Source organism: Leucoraja erinacea, chromosome 12 (genome assembly GCF_028641065.1).
Source record: "Leucoraja erinacea ecotype New England chromosome 12, Leri_hhj_1, whole genome shotgun sequence".
NCBI classification, from domain to species: Eukaryota; Metazoa; Chordata; class Chondrichthyes; order Rajiformes; family Rajidae; genus Leucoraja; species Leucoraja erinaceus.
Window position 1 is genome coordinate 20,169,955 of NC_073388.1, and position 22,739 is coordinate 20,192,693.

General features: G+C 42.4%; 1 protein-coding gene across 3 annotated transcripts in view; it reads right to left on the reverse strand.

Annotated features, from left to right (window-relative positions):
- Positions 1 to 11,006: 11,006 nt before the first annotated feature.
- Positions 11,007 to 22,739, reverse strand: part of si:dkey-171c9.3 (uncharacterized) — a 64,334-nt gene continuing 52,601 nt past the window's right edge. For all 3 annotated transcript variants that reach the window (XM_055643732.1, XM_055643733.1, XM_055643731.1), the window contains 2 exons: positions 18,504 to 21,800; positions 11,007 to 14,692 (listed from right to left, as the gene is read on the reverse strand). In XM_055643732.1, the coding sequence (XP_055499707.1) occupies positions 14,612 to 14,692; positions 18,504 to 21,800 (3,378 nt within the window). In that variant the 3' untranslated portion in view covers positions 11,007 to 14,611. The remainder of the gene's footprint in view (positions 14,693 to 18,503; positions 21,801 to 22,739) is intronic.

The window sequence follows — 22,739 nt, forward strand, 5'->3', positions numbered from 1 at the left end:
GCCAGTTAATTGGCTATATTTAAGAGGGAGTTAGATGTGGCCCTTGTGGCTAAAGGGATCAGGGGGTATGGCGAGAAGGCAGGTACAGGATACTGAGTTGGATGATCAGCCATGATCATATTGAATGGCGGCGCAGGCTCGAAGGGCCGAATGGCCTACTCCTGCACCTATTTTCCATGTTTCTATGTTTCTAACCTGGCGGGCAAGACGGCATCTTTGGAGAAAATTGATGGATTATATCAATGTTCTCCAGAGATTCTGCCTGACCTGCTGACTTACTCCCGCGTATGCTTTTCTTTGGTAAGTATTTGGAACATGCTGTTTGAAAAAGCAGTGGAGGCAGAAACCTGGTCACATTCAATGATTTCTTGAAGTGTACTGGATTAGTTTTGAATTGGGAAAGTATATTGGACTGGGGAGCTCTTTGTTCACTGGCAGAGAAGTGATGGGCTGTGTCATGGATTTTAGGAAAAAATTAAGTAGCAAAGATAAAGTGTTCTCTCTCGGGAAGGATGTTGTTTGTCTGACAGCTTCAGTTGGAGACAAGGGACTACAGATGCTTGAGTAACTCAGCGGGTCAGGCAGCGAGTTCATGTATCTGGAGGACATTGAGCAAGTGACGTTTCAGGTCTTAGCCCTTTAGACTGATAAGGGGAAGCAAGCTGGGAAAGAGGTGGGGCAGAACAAAGCCGTGGGTGGTGACCTTGCAACAGATACGGTGGGAGGAGGTGTGGTCTGGTCCAGATAACTGTATGAGTCAGTGGATTTATAGTAAATGTCAGTCAATAATCTGTCCACTGTGATGGCAATGGAGAGATCAAGAAAGAGGAGAGAGGTGTCAGAGATTGTCCAAGTCAACTTGAGGGCAGGATAGAAGTGAGTGGTAAAGTTCGTGAAATCAATGAATTATGCACGGGTGCAGGAGGCACCCATATTGTGGAGAAAGAATTGGATGATGATACCTGTGTGCTTTGAATGAGAACTGTTCAACATTGGTGACAAAAACATAGGCATAGCTGGGGCCCTTGCGAGTGCCCATGGCTACATCGTTAACTTGAAGAACGTGGTAGGAGTCAAAGGGCATGTTGACGGCAAGGACAAGTCCTGCCAGGCAGAGGAAGGTGTTAGTTGAGGGAAACTAATTGTGTCTCCATTGCAGGAAGAACTGGAAGCCCCTGAGACCTTCATGGCATGAATGGAAATGTAAAGGGTCTGGATGTCCATGGTAGGGATGAGATAAGGGGGGGGGGGGTCTCGGAATTGAAAGTTATTGAAGCTTCAATGTTATGTTTGTTTTCAGATCTCTTAAAAACTGAATTCAAATTCTTGAACACAACTGGAGTTTTAACTTGTGCTTTCTCGATTTGTGTGACTGGAGCACTAATCCAGTTACATTACCTCAACACATTCTTCAGGTAATCCAGTCTTTGATGTTGACATTTATATTTGTTGATGTAAAGTATGCATTGCTGATAATGCCACACCTACTGCCCATCCCTAATTGCCATGAACTGATTCTGGTGGGTCGGGCATAGGCCACACCAGCTATGCTGGCAAACTCCCTCCCTGACATGCAATAGATATTTATGAAAGTTGATCATTTTAGTTCATTTTTAAACAGAACTCAGCTTAAAAAAAATTAGATTTAAGGAACTGCAGATGCTGGATTCTTGCTTACAACACAAAGTGCTGGAGTAACTCAGCAAGTCAGACAGCATCTTTGGAGGACACGGATAGGTGACATTTCAGGTGGGGACCCTTCTTCAGTCATTTCATTTATTAAATGTATTAATTAATTTATTAAATTACATTGAGTTTAAAGTCCTTGGCTGCCATGGGTGGAATCGAACTGCTATCCCCAGATCAATGTCCCGTTCATTAACAGCCATTCTGCTCATAATTGAACTATTAGATCATAAGGACATACAGCACAGAAACAGGCCTTCAGCCCAACTCTTCCATGCCATCCAAAATGTTCCATCTAAGCTAGTCCCATTTTCCCACTTTTAGTGCATACCTCTCTAAACCTTTCTTATCGAAGCACCTGTCCAAGGAAAGAGCATTCAGGTCACAGCCCTGTTTTCACCAATCATTCCACCACCATGCACAAGAAGTACAAGACAGGCACCATTGTGCAGATGCCGAGAAATGTGTCCAGCTCTGGCTGAGCAGCTTCTAATCTTGTGTGTGAACTCGATAAGAAGAAGAACCTGTCCAAATGTCTTTTGAATGTTATTACTGTACCTGCCTCAACTACCCCCCCCCCCCCCCCCCCCCCCCCCCCCCCCCCCCAGCTTATACCATATATCCACCAACTTCGGTGTGTGAAGATGTTGCCCCTCAGGTTCTCATTAAAACTTTCCCATCTTGCTATAAACCTATGCCCTCTAGTTCTTATTTCCCCAACTCTGGATTAAAGACTCCACACATTCACTCTATTTATTCCCTTCATGATTTTATACACCTCTATAAGATCACCCATCAGCCTCCTGCACTCCAAGAAATAAGGTCCTAGCCTGCTCATCCTCATCCCTATAACTCAGGCCCTAGGGACCTGGCAAGATCCTTGTAAATCTCCTCTGGATCCTTTTCAGCTTAATGTTATCTTTCCCATAGCAGGTTAATTCAAACAACACAATACAGCTAGTGCGACCTCATCAATACATAACATCCCAATTCCTATACACATTTCTTTGACTGATGATGGCCAGCATGCCAAAAGTCTTCGTCACCACCCCATCTACCTGCGATGCCACTTTCAGGGAAATATGGGCTTACACTCCTCGATCCCCCTGCTCTACAACACTCCCCTGGGCCCTACCATTCACCGTGAACGTCCCGCCCTGGTTAAATTTTCCAAAATGCCCCACACGTTCATTACCATTAGTCATTCCTCTGCCCACTTGCCCAGCTGATCAAGATTCTTCTGTAATTCTTGATAACTATTTTCACTACCTATAATACAACCTATTTTGTTATCTGCAAACTTACTAATCATGCACAGATGACAACAGCAACCAATCCCTGAGACACACCATTAGTCATAGGCCTCCAATCTGAAAAACAACCTTTCACCGCCACCCTCTACTTTCTAGCATGAAGCATATTATCATCCATTGTCAGCCAATAATGAATCTCTCAGCTCAGTTTTCATTGCAGATCTAATAATTGCATTAATATTTTTGTTTATATAAAACAGTGCATTTAAATGGAGTTAGTATAGATGGCTACTTGATAGTTACAATGGATGGAGTGGGCCAAAGGACAAGTTTCTGTACAGTATGACGCTAAAAGTAAGTAAGTAAGTAAGTAAGTTTATTGGCCAAGTATTCACATACAAGGAACTTGCCTTGGTTCTCCGCCCACCAGTAACAACATGACATACAGTGACAGCTACGAATGACTCAGAAAACACTAAACATTAATAATAATAAAACATTAATGATAAAACACCATTGATCAAGCATGTGAACCAACAAAATACTGGATCAAAGGGAGGCTACAGATTTTTGGCTGTTGAGTAGAGCAACCACTCGTGGATAAAAACAGATTTTATGTCTGACTGTGGCAGTTTTGACAGTCCGGAGTCACCTTCCAGAGGGAAGTGATTCAAAAAGTTTGTGGCCAGGGTGAGAGGGGTCAGAGATGATCTTACTCACTCGTTTCCTGGCCCTTGCAGTGTACAGTTCATCAATGGAGGGAAGGTTGCAGCCAATAACCTCTCTGCTGATCGGACGATTCGCTGCAGCCTCCAGGTGTCGTGCTTGGTGGCTGAGCCAAACCAAACCATGATGGAGAAGGTGAGAACAGACTCTACAATGGCTGTGTAGAATTGGACCATCATTGCCTGTGGCAGATTGTGCTTCCTCAGCTGCCGCAGGAAGTAAATCCTCTGTTGTGCCATTTTGACTGTGGAGTCGATGGTGGCCCCCACTTAAGGTCCCTGGAGATGATGGTTCCCAGGAACTTTAAAGACTCCACAGATGTGACTGTGGTGTTGTTGATGGTGAGTGGGGTGAGGGGAGGGGGAGCTCTCCTAAAGTCTACAACCAATTCCACTGTCTTAAGAGCATTGAGCTCTAGGTTGTTGCAACGGCACCAGGACGCCAGCTGTGACACTTCCTGCCTTTAGGCAGATTCCTCCCCATCCTGGATCAGTCCAATCAGGGTTGTGTCGTCCGCAAACTTGAGAAGCTTGGTAGAGGTGTCTGTGGAGGTGCAGTCGTTGGTGTAGAGAGAGTAGAGGAGAGAGAGAGTACGCAGCCTTGCGGTGCTCCTATGCTGAGCGTTTGCGAGTCCGAGATGTGCTTTCCCAGCCTCGCATGCTGCTTCCTGTCTGTCAGGAAGCTGGTGATCCGGGTTCAGGCACAGTCAACTCAGAAAGTTTGGAGTGTCTGGCACAATGGTGTTAAATGCAGAACTAAAAGCATCTTTACCCAAGTAAAACAATCCAAGCTATTTATTTATTTATTTATTTATTTTATTTATTCCGAACAAGTAAAGACATTAAAGACATTAATAGTAACAAAATCGAAATTATCAAACAATTGGACATTACAATCAATATTTACAAGCAATGAAAAGAACAAAAAGCAAATTTCCAATGTCCAACTCTGTGTCTGTACAAGCTCGAAAAGGAGTGAGAAGAAGAATAACTTCATGGACATTATCAGACAAAATTGTCAGCAAGCGTAAATTCTTTGAATAGTTGACTTGATCAAAGTGAAAGGTATGGAGGTGTGCCTTAAACGATGAAATAGGCAAAGAGGTGAAGAGGGTATGTGGAAGATTCTGGGTGTAAGCCATTAGTAGATGAAGACAACGTGTAGGAAGGAATTGCAGATGCTGGTTTAAACCCAAGATAGACACAAAATGCTGGAGTAACTCAGCGGGACAGGCAGCATCCCTGGATAGAAGGATTGGATGACATTTCGGGTTGAGACCCATCTTCAGACAGAGTCAGGGGAGAGGGAGGCACAGCGATAAGGAAGTGTAAGGTGTGAAAACAAGACAAAGGGGATGAAGTTCAATTAAAAATGTAGAATAGGTCATTGTTACCTAGGAGAAGGTAACAACAAAGCAAACAGAGATACAATGTAAACGAGGATAGTCAGACTGGTCGGGGAACAGAGAAGGGGGAAGGGATGGAGAGAGAGAGAGGGAAAGCAAGGGTTACTTGAAGTTAGAGAAGTCAATATTCATGAGGCTGGGGTATAAGGTGCACAAGCGAAATATGAAGTGTTGTTCCTTCAAGACACAACTATGACTGACTAATAACTGCAGGGATTAAGAGGAAAGAAAAAGAACATTAAAAAAAAAAGCCAGCAATGATGACATGCAATAGTTCAGTTTAATTTAATTTATAGATGGAAACAGGCCATTCAGCCCATCAAGTCAATGCCAACCATGGACCACCCATTCACATTAGTTTTCTGTGGTCCCACCTTCCCATCCACAGCCTGCACAGAAGGGGCAAATTTCCAAAGTCAATCAACCGACAGATTCGCACGCCTTTGGAATGTGGGAGGAAATCAGAAGCCCATGAGGAAACCCATGCAATCACAGGGAGAACATGCAGATTCCACACCGAGAGAACACAAGATACCAGATCGAACCCAGCTCTTTGGCACTATGAGACAACAGCTCTACTGTGAGATGCGCCACTGTGCAATATTTATGTTGGTGCTGAAAGGGCCAATAAACAACTCCATATCTAATTGTTCCTTTCTGATTGATGAAGGTTTATAATAAACAAAAGTTGCTACAGTATTGCTCAGTTTCCCTTTGTTGGATTGATAAGGCTTTTCACATGCTTTTATGCCGTTCTTCCAAAATGCAGAGTAGTTGATGAGGATAGAATAATCCTAATCATAGGGGCATTCAAGATATAACGAGAGGGAAAGGGGAACCTTTCCACATGTAAACGAAGAGCAGATAGAGCAGGCCTAATACTGAACTGCATTAGCACAGAGATTATTAACAGTGTTTTGTGTGTAGCTTTGGGAAATTATCTTCCTGCATATCGCACTGGGAATCCAATTGTACTGTTTGCAAACCAGTGAGTGGAGGAGATTTACCATTTTGGCTGCAAAGCACAGGATGTTTTGAGCAACACTGTTTATTTCATTGGAACTATTTCAACAGATGTTTTCAGTTTATTTCATAAAACTATTCGGGCTCAAAAAAAAATCTGAGTTTTGATCTCCAGCTGCAAATCATATTTTACGTTAACTGGTTGAATTTTCACGCCCGAGTTTGAATCAATTCTTGAGGATTCGGTAGGTTAGGAGAAAAAAATCAGTAATGTCGATAACCAGGCACTGTGGTCAGTTCCAGTGGAGCAAGACAGTTGCCAAGTGAAGGAACAATGGCTTCAGATTCTCTTTGAGAAAGGTTTCTTTCCCACTCTCTTTGATGGAGTGGGAAAGAAACAGAGGACTCGGATGTTTAAAAAGTAAGCCAAATAGCCAATACGATCTCAAGTGGATGTCAAATGAGGTGGAGGGAGTTAAACACATTGCACTGAGCCAAATAAAACACAATATTCAGAAAAATATGACTAAAGTTGGATAACAAGCAGAAACTAATAATGTAGAGTCACCACTGATCATTACATTAGGAAAAGAAAGCATCCTCTTTTTGTTTCCAACAATCTTACCTCCCCCAACCCCCATCCTCCACATTTCTGTACTTTTCTCCAGCCCTATAAATTAGAATTTATGATCTTCTTTAATACAAGAATACTAGGATCAGTCCATTCAAAATGATCCTGCCCCATCATTCAATATAAACCTGGCTGATCCATCTCAGGCCTCGTTTTCTTCAACCCCAATTTTCCAATATTTTAAATATTTACCAGTCTCCTCTTTGAATACCTCTAGTGATTTAGCTTCCACAATTCTCCAAACTTTCAGCATTATGCAAAAGAACCAGATCCCTCTGAGATCCCCACATTTACAGTCTTTCTCCATTTAGCATTTTTAACAAATGGAGTCTAATTTAGAAAGTGTCAAGTAATTCACAAAAGTAGCAGGCACCAAACTCAGTAATCTCAGTAATCTGTGACAGTAATCTGAGTGTTGGTTCCTGCTACCTTAGTGAATGACTTGACACTTTCGGAATTCAACTCCATTTGCCGTTTTTGTCCACTCGCCTGTCTGCATCCTGTTTCACATTCCAAATATTCTCACTACAACCTATTTTTGTGACAATGGCAAACTGGGATTCCATACACTGCTTTCTCCTCCAATTCATGAATACATATTGTAAATAAAGCATTAAAATATGATCCTATTTGTTGCACCCTCCCTCCCTGAATGAGGCGGAAAACGTGTAACTCGTCGAGTGGTTTCTTGCTTGTCTCTGAATGCAATTGCTCCACTGTTGGTAGTTCATCTGCCAATGTCCTAGAACAGAACGTTTTTCACTATACTTTGGTCCACTAATGGTGCAGTAAACTAAACTAAACTAAACTCCTTCACAAAACAACTCCAGCTGTCTTTTCTCCCATAAGATTTAACAAAATCTTTTTTTCTTGCATTATCATCAGCAACATTTTTGTTTGGCTCAGTATTCGCTTTTACTTGACAGTGGTTCTATAAAGTCCTTGGGAGGCTTTGTTACCATAAATATAAATAATTGTTTTAATTTAATGTTATTCTGCTTAATGTCCAATCCAGGTGCGTGAACTGTTTGCTGATAAGTTGACCTGTCTGAAAATGGCCTCTGGTAAGCCCCATGCAGTAGCAAAGTGGAGTCGGTGCTCCTGTTGTCTAATTCGCAAAAGAAGATCATTCATTTTTCAGGCATGTAAAAAACAGCAGGCTAATGAAAAAACTTTCATGTCTGTTCCCACATTATCTGAAATGGAGGATTGTTGTTGTACATGGGTCATCCTGGTATTTCCTTACCGTGGACCAAAACAAAGACATTTTGGAACGATGGGAGAGGAAGGAAAATTCAGAGGTTTTCTATCAACACAGAGGTGCAATATACTGCAATTTTTTAACGACAGGCCCAATAGCCAGAATGTTTTCTGCTGGAAATCTTCAGCAGGTCTGATAATATTCATATAAAGAAAATCAAAGCTCATGTTCCAGGTCAAAAACCCTTCATTGGAATTGGGAATCGCCTGGGTGGATCGGGATCAACGGCGAAAAGGCATCACGATTCCCCGCGATCGATAGAGGAATCGCAGGTCTCCATATACGGCAGGGCTGCCAACATTGGGTGAGTTGGGAGTGAGAAATTGTGAGATACCAAGCCCGAGAGTGCATAGCGACTAAGGTGGGGTGGGGGAGGCTGCGCCCCCCTCCCATGGCATGGAGCTTTTGCATTTTGCAGCTTGAAATTGTGCAATTTGGTGCATACTGTAGCGTGTCTTTTAACTTACACTTGACTGCAATATTTATGCTTTAAATTGGATTAGCTATGAATAAGGTTAGGCTAAATTACATTCCTAATTACATCCCACAGTAGAGACAGGCTCTGATCAACAGGTGCAGCACATGAATGATCTTAGTGTATTCATGTATGGAAATCAGATTATAATTACGCACTTGGCTCATTTTGACCAACCTGGGTCTCACTAACAGCCTGGTACTACTCCTGACACTGACTCCAGTTGCATACCTTCTCTCATTCGCATTGACCCAGTTTTGACTGCACACCTAATACTATTCCAGACCTTGACTCTGGATGCACACTTGGCCTTGCTCCCATCTCCTCTGCACTGATAATATATCTGGCCCACACATAAAGCCCCATATCTGACCCCCTCGACTTAACCTATTAGGTTCAAGTCCACAGATGCTTATCTAATGCAGTAATCTTTTATGGGGCACTTCACAAACCAAATTTTGTATAACAAAATTTGCTACATCCATTGGCTTCCTTGTTGTTAACATGCTAGTTACTTTATCAAAGTAGTCATCAATTGGTTGAACACAATTTATCATCCATAAAATTATACTCACTCAGCTGTATTATGTTACCATTTCCTTCATTTTCCTAACAAACTGTCCTGAAGTCATTTCCACCCCCAATATTTTCAGTATTTTCCTGTCTTCCTCTCAGCTGGGATTTTTCCGAAATGCAAAGTCCAATATATATTTCAGCAATAATATTCTATTTAATGTGATCTTGAGAAGCAGTGGAGCGACTGGGTGTGGGAGGGGGAGGGTGTGGGAGGGGGTTGCTTTTTGAAATTTTATGTATTAAAATCATGTTTTAGTGCATTGTAGAAGTATGATTTCAATGTTTTTTGTTTAAAGTATTCTTAAGAGGTAGCTCTTTAAGGGGCAGCTTTTTCCACACAAAGGGTGGTGGGTGTATGGAACAAGCTGCCAGAGGAGGTAGTTGAGGCAGGGACTATCCCAACATGTAAGAAACAGTTAGACTGATACATGGATAGGACAGGTTTGGAGGGTTAAGGACCAAAAGCAGGTAGTGTAGCTGGGACATGTTGGCGGGTGTGGGCAAGTTGGGCTGAAGGGCCTGTTTTCACACTGTATCACTCTATGACTTCATTATACCTCCACCATGCATGAATGATTCAAAATCAAGTGGTCGAGTTTTATTGCCAAATACTCAAGCACAGAAACATAGAAAATAGGTGCAAGAATAGGCCATTCGGCCCTTGGAGCCAGCACTGCCATTCAATATGATCATGGCTGTTCATCTAAAATCAGTACCTCTTTCCTTTTTTTTTTCCCCCATATCCTTGATTTCGCTAGCCCCAAGAGCAAAATGTAACTATCTCTTGAAAACATCCAGTGAATTGGCCTCCACTACCTTCTGTGGCAGAGAATTCCACAGATTCACAACTCTCTGGGTGAAGAAAGTTTGTCCTCATCTCAGTCCTAAATGGCCTGCCCCTAATTCTTAAACTGTGATCCCTGGTTCTGAACGCCCCCAACATCGCGAACATTTTTCCTGCAGTTACAGTAAGTGAAAATCTGGCAGGCAAGCAGGATGCTTTCTCCAACCACCCCCATTTGAAGGCCACTATCTTCCACCACTTTTACCCAGTGCTGCTACTTCTAGCAGCCACTGGTTGTCCTCCAGGAGGCACCGAGCCACAGCCTGTTCCATGCCAGTCACCAGGGCGAATTCGGCACAGAGACTCTCACGGCCGCGGTGCAATGCCTCCGAAGGCCCAGGACTCTTGCACTGAGGTTGCTCCATGTCCGGAGCTGCAGCGAGCAACTCGCCAGCCCGGGATACATTTGCCAGCCCTGGCTCCCCGTCCGCATCTGTCCCCGCTGCTGCTTCTGCTTCCATCCCTCCTTCCGCTCCGGCTCTCCAACACCCACAACCAGATTGTTCAGAGCACAGCAGCGCCTCATCCAAGGCTGGAGATATTGAAACATGTTTAGCCAAAAAAAGTGAGGCCTGCCCAGTTCCGGGGCACATGTACCTCTCTCCTGCCGCTCGCCGGCCTCTCTCATGTCAGCCGCTTCTCGCAAATCCTTAAATTCCGACTGCTGCTGGGAACAGGACATGGTCTTAATTGTTGCGCTGGGTAACACTCATTCACTGCCCGGTCCGTGTCTTTCAATGTAAATTTGCATGGGACATGCTTTGGAGGTGTGTGACAGATCCGTCAAGTGAGAATAGCAAATAAGAAATAAACGCTTCTTACAAGATGTTGGACGTGTATTCATTGTGCTGGTCACAACAGGATCATACAACATACAATACACTGCTAATGTACGGGGTGATCGCTGATCGGCGTGGACTCAGTGGATCAAAGGCCCTGCTGTATTTCTAAAGTCTAATGTAAAGTCTGAAGAATAGAGAAAAATTGAGCCAAATCATTTATGGATGACTGTCAGGAATGGTGGGTTTGATCAGGGCAGAAAGAGAGAGCGACTTAGATATTGGCAATGCGATAGAGTCTGGGAGACTGCAGCATACCCAGATGGAAGATGAGGTGTTCTTGGATTGGGCCTTGTTGTAGCAATGCAAGGGGGGCACAGAGGGAAAGATCAGAGTGGAAGCAAGAATCATGACTGAAGACATGCTACACAAGCTGTCATCCAATCTCTTTCCAGCTTTTTCTGTTTTTCTGATATCCAGCATATTCTGCAGCAAGTGGGCAGAATGTGATAACGGTGAGAGGAAGTACTGATAGTACAGTTCACTTGGAACATATATTCCAATTTATATTGACAATCATTTTAAAAAATAACTGTAAATGCAGGAAACCTGAAACACTGTTGACTTTCTCCAGCATTTTCTGGTTTGGTTCCAATACAGATTGACAAATCAAATGACCATTTTCTACCTTTGAATATAAATTAGAGTTCCATATACAAAATAAATTTACTTTTTATTTAAACATTGCAGAGCACGATTTCAAAATTTTAATACATTATGTTGGAAAATATTTTGCATTCATAGATAAAAGTATTACAAAAATACAGCTCTATTTTACAATCTCGTGAAATGAGCAACTAGACGCTCCAATCTACATCAAGGTAGAGCAATTCTTTCTCTGAGACAAAGTGCATTTTTTTTAGACAGAAGGAAGGAATGATTGGATTGTGTTCATGCTCCCACTGCTTTAACTTTACAGCAGAAATGCACATGCAAGCTTCAATTAAAACAAATATTATTGAGTCGTGGACATTTGCAGAACAAACCAAGGTAAATCCAAAATAAACAAAACCATTGTACAGAATCCAGTCTCCCTCTGGTTCCCAGCCACATTTTAAAATCTGGCTGGACAATTCTATGCTCGATCTGACAGGATTCCAAACTGATTGTTCCCTGCCCACCCAGAGATGAAATAAACACCAATTGTCAGGCTCTTCACTGAATAGCTCAGAACTTTAATGTAGGGAAGCTTTGACTGAAAAGGGGAACCCCCACACAGCATATTTAATGTAGTATGGAACAGATTGTCTTGCAGTTTAGAGCTTTCATTAGACCTTCTGGTCCAAGATCCCTGGTTTTCTTATAGTTAAGTGGGTACGGCCTATATGAATATTCCTTAAAAGTTTCATCACGTCTTATGTGGCCACCACTGAAAAAGTCCATGAGCAGAGAATTTTTGTTGCTATTCCAAAATAATGTGGAAACATTTAATTCTTCCATTTGCAGATGAAACCAACATCCAGAGCATGTTGCCTCTTCAGCGATCCCAGTACTATGCCTCCTTCAGATAAATGGATTTTCCTGTTCAATTTTATCCCCTCTGCTAAAACGTTAACATAAAGCAAGGCACGGTTCCAAAAGTATTAACAACAGATGTAAATGAGAGTATGAGAGGCATTTAAGATCTGTGCCTAAAAATTGTGATATAATAATACCGGCATGTGGTACTCTGTCTATGAATATTATTCCATTGACTTCAATGGCAAAATATAACACACTGGTGATACTGACTAGGAATAAACTTCCCGACACCGGTCTTCATCTGAGGTTCATGAGCTTACGATTTCTTGAGAGAGAGTCATAGATAATGAGGAATGCTTGTTCCTGCATAACCTAAGAATAGTGGGGTGAATGTAACACCTTGTTCCCACTAACATGGTTAAGTCTTCCAGTTCAATTCAGGGTTTTATCGGATCAGTTTATGTCCTTCATGCACTTATTCAGTGGAGGGAGCTTTGTTGAGTGATTGAATAATTTGTTTCCAAAATCAAATGGTATGAAGGCAAAAGTTGCATTTACCATTAACCTGGACAAGATCTCTCTCTTCAAGGCAGATACCAAAGCACAGTCAATAGGTTAATCTTCCAGATCCAATGAAAACATATATTTTGCACTTGTGCCTAATCCTGAAAGAGCTATACATATCCACATCCCTCCATGAATTAACAACTGCAACAAGATTGCCAAGAGTTAAAGGTGATACGCTACCAATGCATTGTGTTTGGTGGTGTTCTCTAGCGATCATTTCTCTCACCTCTCATTTCGAGACGTTGATGACAGAAACATGAATGTGCAGAGTAAATATTGCAAACTTAAGGATTCAAATCTTGGAAGTGCAGTATATAGTGAGCAGGGCAGTAAAGTCTAGAAGAAAACACAAATGGATGAGTGAAGGGCCAAACAAGTGGCATATTAAAATCAATTCAGAGAGGGATGAAGTTGCATAAATAATAGGGGTATAATATAGGCAACATGTATAATTTAAAATGTAAAACTTTAAAATTCTCAATTATGCATAGGAAGAACAATTTGGATATACAAATTTCTGAATCCTTGAAATCCATGTGGAGGCAGTAGCTAGTGGAGTATACTAGATAGACACAAAATGCTGGAATAACTCAGTCGGTCAGGCAGCACCTCTGGAGAAAATGGAGAGATGATGTTTTGGGTGGGGTCCCTTCTTCAGACCTTTGGTTTCATAAAGGCATCGTGAACATAAGCAGTGAAGTGACACTGAACCTGCACAAAATACAAATCAGATCACAAATAGAGCATTGTGTTCAATTCTGGTTGCCACACTCTAGAAAGTATATGAAGGTCCCAGAGGATGCAGAAAATATTTATTGGAAAGGTTTTGAGAATGAAGATTATAAGATCAGTAATGGAAAGGTTACAATGAAGAATTGGGGTTGTTCTCCTTGGATCACAGGAGATTGAGGCGAGATTTGATACGGGCACCCTATCACATATGAGTGGCTTGGACGTGGTAAACAGTTTCCAATACCATTGGACAAAGATTTACATTTTTGAGCAGAAGATACCAGGAGGATATGAGGATTTATTTTCCACTCAGAAAGAGGTGAGAATCTAGAACCCACTGTACGAGTTCTAGATTCAGTCCGTGCCTTTAAAAGGGAACTGGATAAGCATTTAGAGATAATAGTTGTAAGGCTGTAGGGGAAAAAACAGGAATAGGACTTGAGGTTTGCTCCTGCAGGAGCTGGCATGGACATGGCAATGGGAATAGTCCCTTCCTGTCCTGTATTCTATAGAAAACATAAATATCAGCAATAGGAATTTAAAAGCATATGGGCAATTGTCGATAAAATTATTCACTCGGCAACATCCTTCCATGGTACAGTGAAGATCCAAGAAAAAATGGTTTACAGTTTAGACGAGAGCTGGCCATGGTGTGGTGGGATAGTGGTGTGGGGTTGGTAGTGGAAGCAATGGAAGGAAAAGATGATGGGGTGAAGTGAAGTGATTTGAGAGGTAGTGAGGAGTTGATTGGATGATGAGGGCTGAGGAAATGATCAGAGAAGGAACAGTGGCATTTGATCTGCTCTCAGACCTCCCCATCTCTTGCTACAGAATAGCATCTGGTAGAGTCGGTCTTGGATCTGATCACATCCATAAACTGATTACACCATAATAATTTAAACCGTTATAAAAAATATTACACTATCTTTCAGTATAACATGTTGATCAGAAGATTGGGAAGGAATGAAAGACATAGATTATTTCCACTTTATGCCTTCTGACTTCAAATTCGGCCACATGAGTGTTGAAAACTCACTGTATCCTACTTTAGAAGAAACACCGCCAAAGGCACATGTGCATCATTTTCTCACTAACAACCAAGCTTTAACTATCGGGCCAGTCAGCCTGGATACAATGCAATGGATCAAGGAGGTGATCAAAGAGTGTCGGGCCGGCTGTTGCCTGGTTACTTTCATAGAAAGTTAGCACAGCACAGAGGAGGTCTCCCACTGTCCATTCCTCGTTCTTCAGCTAGAGTAAACAGAGTGGGGAACTGGAACAGAGAAAGAAATAACTGGCATTAGTTCATGGACAAGTGGTTTTCCAACAAGATGCTTAAAACATAATAACAAAAAACTGCAGGTGCTGGTTTATACCAAAGATAGACTCAAAACGCTGGGGTAAGTCAGTGGGGCAGGTAGCATCCCTGGAGAACATTGATGTATCGAGTCAGAACCCTTCTTCCGACCCAATACACATGCCTATCCATGTTCTTCAGGGATGCTGCCTGACCCACTCAGGAGAGTTTCCTGGAGATTGGAAGGAAAAGGAAAATATTAAATGTTCACATAACCTCAAAGTAAATACTGAATATATGAAATAACCTTTAACTCTTAAATGGACTTTCACTGACTGTGATATATAATTCATCACCTTGTTAATAAACCACAATATTTTTGGAACAGAACTATTTGGTTGGAAATAATCACATTTAATTGATGTTGACTATTTTGTTAGCATCACCGATGGGAGTAATTCTGCTCCAAAGAATCCGTCCATCACTTTTGCTGTTTGCACAGTGATTTCCCATTAAAAGTCTATCTTTGGTATAAACCATCAAAGCAAATTAATTTATTTATACTGAATTTGGCTTACTCGTTATATATGGGTTAAGGATGCAGTTGTTTGAAATGTTTCAGTAAATATGCATTTACAAAAGCAGAATGGCACAGGGTTAGGGTTAGGAGTAGCTTAGGGTTAGGGTTAGGGTTAGGGTTAGGGTTAGGGTTAGGGTTAGGGTTAGGGGTTAGGGTAAGGGTAGGGTTAGGGTTAGGGTTAGGGTTAGGGTTAGGGGTAGGGTTAGGGTTAGGGTTAGGGTTGGGGTTAGGGTTAGGGTTAGGTGCAGGGGTAGGGTTAGGGTTAGGGTTAGGGTTAGGGCCAGGGTAGGGTTAGGGTTATGGGTTAGGGTTAGGGTTAGGGTTAGGGTTAGGGTTAGGGTTAGGGTTAGGGTTAGGGTTAGGGTTAGGGGTAGGGTTAGGGTTAGGGTTGGGGTTGGGGTAAGGGTTAGGGTAAGGGTTGGGGTAGGGGTAGGGTGAGGGTATAGGGTTAGGGTTAGGGTGGGTTAGTAGGGTTAGGGTTAGGGGTAGGGTTAGGGTTAGGGTTAGGGTTAGGGTTAGGGTTAGGGTTAGGGTTAGGGTTAGGGTTAGGGTTAGGTTTAGGGTTAGGGGTTAGGGTTAGGGTTAGGGTTAGGGTTAGGGTTAGGGTTAGGGTTAGGGTTAGGGTTAGGGTTAGGGTTAGGGTTAGGGTTAGGGTTAGGGTTAGGGTCGGGTCGTAGGGTTAGGGTTAAGGTTAGGGTTAGGGTTAGGGTTAGGGTTAGGGTTAGGGTTAGGGTTAGGGTTAAGGATTAGGGTTAGGGTTAAGGGTTAGGGTTAGGGTATCCAGTCCTTTTAGGGGGTCATTAGGGTTAGGGTTAGGGTTAGGGTTAGGGTCCCAGGGTTAGGGTTTTAGGGTTAGGGTTAGAACCTTCTTGGTTAGGGTCCCTCTAGGGTTAGGGTGTCCTTCCTAGGGTTAGATTTAGGGTTAGGTTACCAAAACTGGTTAGGGTTAGGGTTAGGGTTAGGGTTAGGGTTAGTGGGTAGGGTAGTTAAGAGGGTTGGGTTAGGGTTAGGGTGCAGTAGAACCTCCCTGCTCCTATACTCAAATAGGGTTTGCTAGGGAAGCTAACATACCATTAGGGTTTAGGGTTTTTAGGTTCAGGCCTGCTGCACCTGCATGCCTACTTTCAATGACTGGTGTACCAGGACACCCAGGTCTCACTGCATCTCCCCTTTTCCCAATCCGCCACCATTTAGATAATAGTCTGCTTTCCTGTTTTTGCCGCCAAAATGGATAACCTCACATTTATCCACATTATACTGCATGTGCCAAACATTCAACTCCCTCATCCAGATATATATGGGTTAAGGATGCAGTTGTTTGAAATGTTTCAGTAAATATGCATTTACAAAAGCAGAATGGCACAAGAAAATCCAGACAGCTTTGATGATATACATTAATATATATTGTAAATAGCTGGGGTCCCAGCACCGAGCCTTGCGGTACCCCACTAGTCACTGCCTGCCATTGTGAATAGGACCCGTTTACTCCTACTCTTTGCTTCCTGTTTGCCAGCCAGTTCTCTATCCACATCAATACTGAACCCCCAATGCCGTGTACTTTAAATTAAATACTTTAAATCAAATTGAAGTTCTAATCGATATTTCTGGCTTGGTCAAATTTACTGGGTTTGGATGAAGTCCTAATCTACATTTCTGAAGATCATTCAACAAAAAGAAAAAAAGATAAAAATGTAGATGTGTCTGGGTATGTATCCTATTTCTTATCGGAGTTCATACATGATTGCTAAAAGGTTATTGATGCTGTAACAAGATGGCAAGACATCACTTCCTACACATTTGTAATATAAATTTGTGGATGTTGACAAAAGCAAAATCCACTCCTGATCCTTGTGCGTGGGAGGAAATTCTAGTTTTAGTTAGTGATCTTGGCTGAAATTAATGGAGTCAGTCCAATGTCCAGATTGAACCAAGCACCCAATGTGCTGCAACTATGAGATGCATTTACCATATACCATTCAAAGAAAGCTCTACAAGGTTCCTTAAACAGATCCGCCAGAAGGGATCAGTGTGACCCACTATTGCAAACATCAGTAGCACTTGGAAACTTATTCATATATATTTTTCTGAACACATGGTGGAACAAACTGTGAAGGCCAATTCCAGTTCCCACCACCCAAATATCTAGAACCAGGCTAGGTACTGGGTGCTGAGGAGGGTCACTAGAGGGATGATGCTTGAAGGTTTTGACGTTGCAGGTTCAGATCAGTGAGGGAGTTTTGGTTAATCAATGATAGGTGCCTAATGAAGCAAGGGTGAGGTTGGTATCAGGTGCAAATCACTTTGAGGTCCGTGATTCAACTTCTGGATTGATACAAAATAACCTGGCAATAATCATATGCAAAACTCACACTGGGGGAGGTTCATGTCTAACGATTCTGTGCTGAAATAAACATATGCTCTCAAACTTGTAGGCCTAAATAACAAACTTTCCCTATTGTTAGCAAAGTTGCCAGGTTTTGGTCTCTTCAAAATATTAAGAAAAAATAATGATCTTTTGCGATTAGATTCACTGGTGGGTTCAGACATTTTAAACAGTTGAAGGGTAAAATTAAAAATAATTTCAACTAAATGTCCTTTTAACCTTAAAGAGAACATAGTAAGACTGGGAGTCAATAAACGCAGAGAATGGTGTAACTACTTAGTGGGTCAGGTAGCATCTAACTAGATAGAATCTGGATGATTGTTCCCAGTTGATAACTATTCATCAAACCTGAGTTTTTTTCTGTACTTCATATTTCCAGCATCTACAGCATTTTGCCTTTGGATTTTTCTTGAAAGTATTCTTCCCAGCTTTGCTCAGACATTGTATTCATTTCAGATAATTAATAATCTAGTGGTGCAGCGGTAGAGTTGCTGCCTCACAGCGCCAGAGACCTGGTTTAGATCCTGACTACGGGTGCTGGCTGTATGGAGTTTGTAAGTTCTCCGTGTGACCTGCGTGGGTTTTCTCCGGAAAGCTCCGGTTTCCTCCCACATCCCAAAGACATATAAATGTAAATTGCCCCGAGTGTGTAGGATAGTGTTAGCATGCAGGGAATCGCTGGGTCGGCGCAGACTCGGTGGGCCGAAGGGCCTGTTTCCGAGTTGCATCTCGAAACTAAACAAAAACTAAATACTCTTAATTAGGTTACATAATTATGGAATAAAGGGAACGTATTCTAATAATTCCCAGTTTGCAGAACTCACCTGTGCAAAGTCCTCACTTGAATTATTTATATGAATCTTGGAGACGTTGAGCTGAGAAGCACTTGCCCATTGCAGCATTGCTTGTATCTGGGCATCAACAGTGGTGGATGCTGAGTTAAAGTTCACCAAAAAAAGTTCAATTGTCTTTGGAGCCAAGAGGTTGCAGTATTCCATTTCTTCAAAGCTTTCTAGTTCTTTACTGCACTGCTTTAAAGCAACGATGGACTCATTTGCATTCTCTTGTGGCTGTTCCGTTGATGAGTAACCTGGATATTCAATTATGTTGAGTCCTTGAAATTTAGTGTTCAGAATGAAGGGAAGTTCTTCCTTGCCCTTGCATGATTGTTCTGTCTGTATTTTCTGTTGGACCTCAAGGCTATCTTCTCCTGAGCTGCTGGAAACTGAAAGAGCGTTTCTATGCGATTCTTCAGTTTTTAGGAAATGTGGCAGTACCTCTTCTCCAGAACTGCATTGCCTATAAACCTCAGTCAAGGATGAATTCAGTATAGTCTCTGCTAAACTTTCAGCATATGTTTTGTGTAACTTTTTGCAGTCTGGATCCTTCATTATCACCTCAGACAATTTCAAGATGGAAGATTTTTTTTCATCATTAATAATGGGCTCGGAGTCAAGGTCTGGAAATGCATCCAGGTCTTTATGTTGACGTGACCCTTCCTTTGTTTGCTCATGCAAGCCCATTTTTGTTCCTGCATGAACAAAATTACTTATATTCCCTCCAGCGAGTTCCTCAGCCTTCCCCTTTACAACTGGCTGCTTGTACGGGCATGGACTGAAAAAACTTGCGTAGTTGCCACCTTTATCATATGTTTCTTCATGGGGGCTTGCAATGTTTCTGATGCCATTTCTAGACCCTTGAGTTTTTGCCATTTGTTTACACTCAGGATCAATGTCCAGATCCACAGCTTGGCTGCGTGCCACAGGTTTCATTGTTTCTAATGATGGTCTGATAAACTGCTGCTCTTCATTGTCACCAGTGAGAAAAATCTCTTCAACATTGCTGGTTGCAGTATCCGTGTTCTGAAGTAGTTCTGTTGCAGGCACAGGATGTACTTTATCCTGCAATAGATTCATAGTGCTGGCTGGCTGCAACTGATACTGGGTTTTATACACTTGGAGAGCAGACTGCACCACTCTTTTTCCCAAGTCTTCAGACATGGAATTTAACTGCCTGATGTAACATGAATGCCTACAATCTTTGTGTCCATTTCCTTTTCTCTCCCCTTCATGTTCTCCATATTCAAGCGATTCAATTTGATTCAGAAAACTGAAGACAGAACTGATGATTTCCTGTGTTAGTCTGTCGGTATATTCACAGAATTTGCTTTCTGTTAGGAGAGGAAAACTGGCTCTGTGTTTATGCCCATTGTTTCCGCTTGGAATCTTTTCCGTTTCCAAAAGGACTCCATCAGAAGGATGTGGGTTTGGCTTTTCCCAGTTCTGACTGTTCATCTGGCAATCACTGCTAAACGCAACATCGTGACATCTCTGCTCATTATGTCCTTTAGGTTCAATTGGTTCTCTTGTAATACCACAAATAACCTGTGCAGCTGAAAAGACAATATTCGACACCAAATCACTGAAATAGTCTTGAACTTTTTTCTCATCTGTGCGCAAACCTTCTATTACTTCACCTGCAGAGGATGGACATTCCTGTGGCACATTTTGTAGCTTCTCATCTTCTGGCACCTCAGAAGCCCCTGCTCTAAACTCTTGTGACAGGGATCGTAGCAACTTTCTCATAAATTCCGCCTTTTCCTCACTCCCTTCACTAGACAGGCAAAAATTGATGGTTTCCTTTGGGGTCGGTGGAGGGGGTGAAGGGAGGAATTCTTTGGCCAGTCCTCCCTTGAGCTTTCTAGTAAAACTCCTCTGACTGCCCGCAAGCTGTGGTTTCAGTGGTGTTGGTGGTGGTGCATTTGGGTAGTCCAAGGACCCCCCCTTGGTCAGCCCAAATTTATCATACACTAGATTCTCATCGTCCTGATCATCAGCTTGCTCTTTGTGCGATGCTGATAAATGCCTCTCTCTTTCTGAAAACGTTTCAACAAAAGACCATTGTGTTCCTTTAGTTAAACCTTCAACCTGTTCACTGGCTAATAACTCTGCACACAATGACCTTGGTGCGGTTCTTGCAAGATGATTATGTTCATGTGTACCAATGTGAGATGGTGACCACTGCATCTCCGAGAGGTCAAGAGGTGTATCTTGTTCCAAGTGAGCAAGGTGTGAATTCTTGCTTTCCCCTTCAAGTGCCTCTCCGTAGCGACTTATCACCTTCCATTCTGAGCTTACTCTCTTGGTGCTGTCAGAAATTATGTCCTGGGTCAGTCCCAGTGCAAAATTCTCTATTACAGGATGCATTATAGCAAATGGTTTCCCTGAAGAGCTGGTGTTTGTTGTATTTGATACATAGTCAACAAGAGGCGTTTCCCTTCCATACCCAATCTCTTGAAAGGACATCTGAATTATATTGGAAGCCTCTCTGCTTGCCATATTGGCTATGTCACGCACAGAGACATTTTCACTCCCACATTCTGATACTTCATGGTTCCTTTCCCATTCTGTTGATTTGCTTGCCATTAACTCATCTTGTGATGACATAAGAGACTCTTCAGCATTTGCAAAAGTTTGATTCAGATGGGAGTCTGGGATAATATCATGAGAAAACATCTCTGAAGAAGATTGGCCTTCACTGGAGGTCCCGATCTCCGGCTGCTTCAGATGTAAAAAAGTAGGATCACTTCCCTGATGTACACTATCCTTGTTCTCTGCACTGAGTATCTCATTCGACAACCACCCAGCAAAAGTGGATAACTTCTCCAGGAATTGTGATCCAGTGGGGGGAAGAAGATTGTGAGATGTTTCTACATCCATGTCTGTTGCATCACATGATGAATGAATGCCCTCTGGAGGATAATCTGTTGCAGGCTGTACAGATCCAGAGATACTTTGAAGTGAATGCTGATGGTACTGCAGCTCTGACGTGAGACGGGGTGGAACATCAACAGCAAGATCTGGAACATCATGAAGACAAGGTTCATCTTCTGGAGGGGGCAGGTTTATTTCTTGAGTATATAAGATATCAGGAGGAGAAACACCAGCGGTGGGAATGCATTCAGGTTTAGGGGTACTCTGAATGCTGATGTCGGCAACATTTTTGGAGATGGCATGGATTGCGTGCTGGAATCCCATGGTATATTTCCTGAGGCTGGTGAACATAGAGCTGCCGCTGGCGTGGGTAGAGGGTGAGAGACACATCACTCCTTCCGATGAACTCTGGTTTCAAAATATAACAACAAGGACCAGTTTAAAAAATAAAATCATTGTATACATATTGCTCAAACTTATAATAATAAAAAAGGAACTGCAGATGGTGGGTTATACCAAATAAAGACACAAAATGTTGGAGTAACTCAGCTGATCATGCAGCATCTCTGGAGAAAATTGATAGACAAAATGTTGGATTAACTCAGCTGGTTAGGCAGCATCTCTGGAGAAATAGATAGGTGACGTTTTGGCTCGGAACCCTTCAGACCTATCCATTTTCTCCAGAGATATCGCCCGACCCGATGAGTTAATCCAGCATTGTGTGTGTACCTTTGATCAAACTTATAACAGTGATATATATTGCAATAATACAGCTGGGCAGCACTCTTAATCTTTTGTAAATCAGCATCTGTAGTTCCTTGTTTCTACAGTAATATATACGTTGGTACTTAGAAGTGCTCCAGTTCTGCTGGTGTAACCTCTCTGCAAATTTCAACAGAAACCTAATCTAAATGCACTGACTTGCTAGGGAAGTAAAAATTGTTTGATGTATGATCACAGGTCAAGATTTTGCTTTAATAATAACAGGGAGAGTTCAATGGAGACACAAGAGGTGCTGATTTCCAAAAAAAGCCATGGTGCTGACGTAACTCAGTGGGTCAGGCAACATTTCTGGAGAACATGGATAGGTAACAATAGACAATAGACAATAGGTGCAGGAGTAGGCCATTCGGCCCTTTGAGCCAGCGCCGCCATTCAATGTGATCATGGCTGATCATCCCCAATCAGTACCCCGTTCCTGTCTTCTCCCCATATCCCCCGACTCCACTATTTTTAAGAGCCCTGTCTAGCTCTCTCTTGAAAGCACCCAGAGAACCGGCCTCCACCGCCCTCTGAGGCAAAGAATTCCACAGACTCACCACTCTCTGTGAGAAAAAGTGTTTCCTC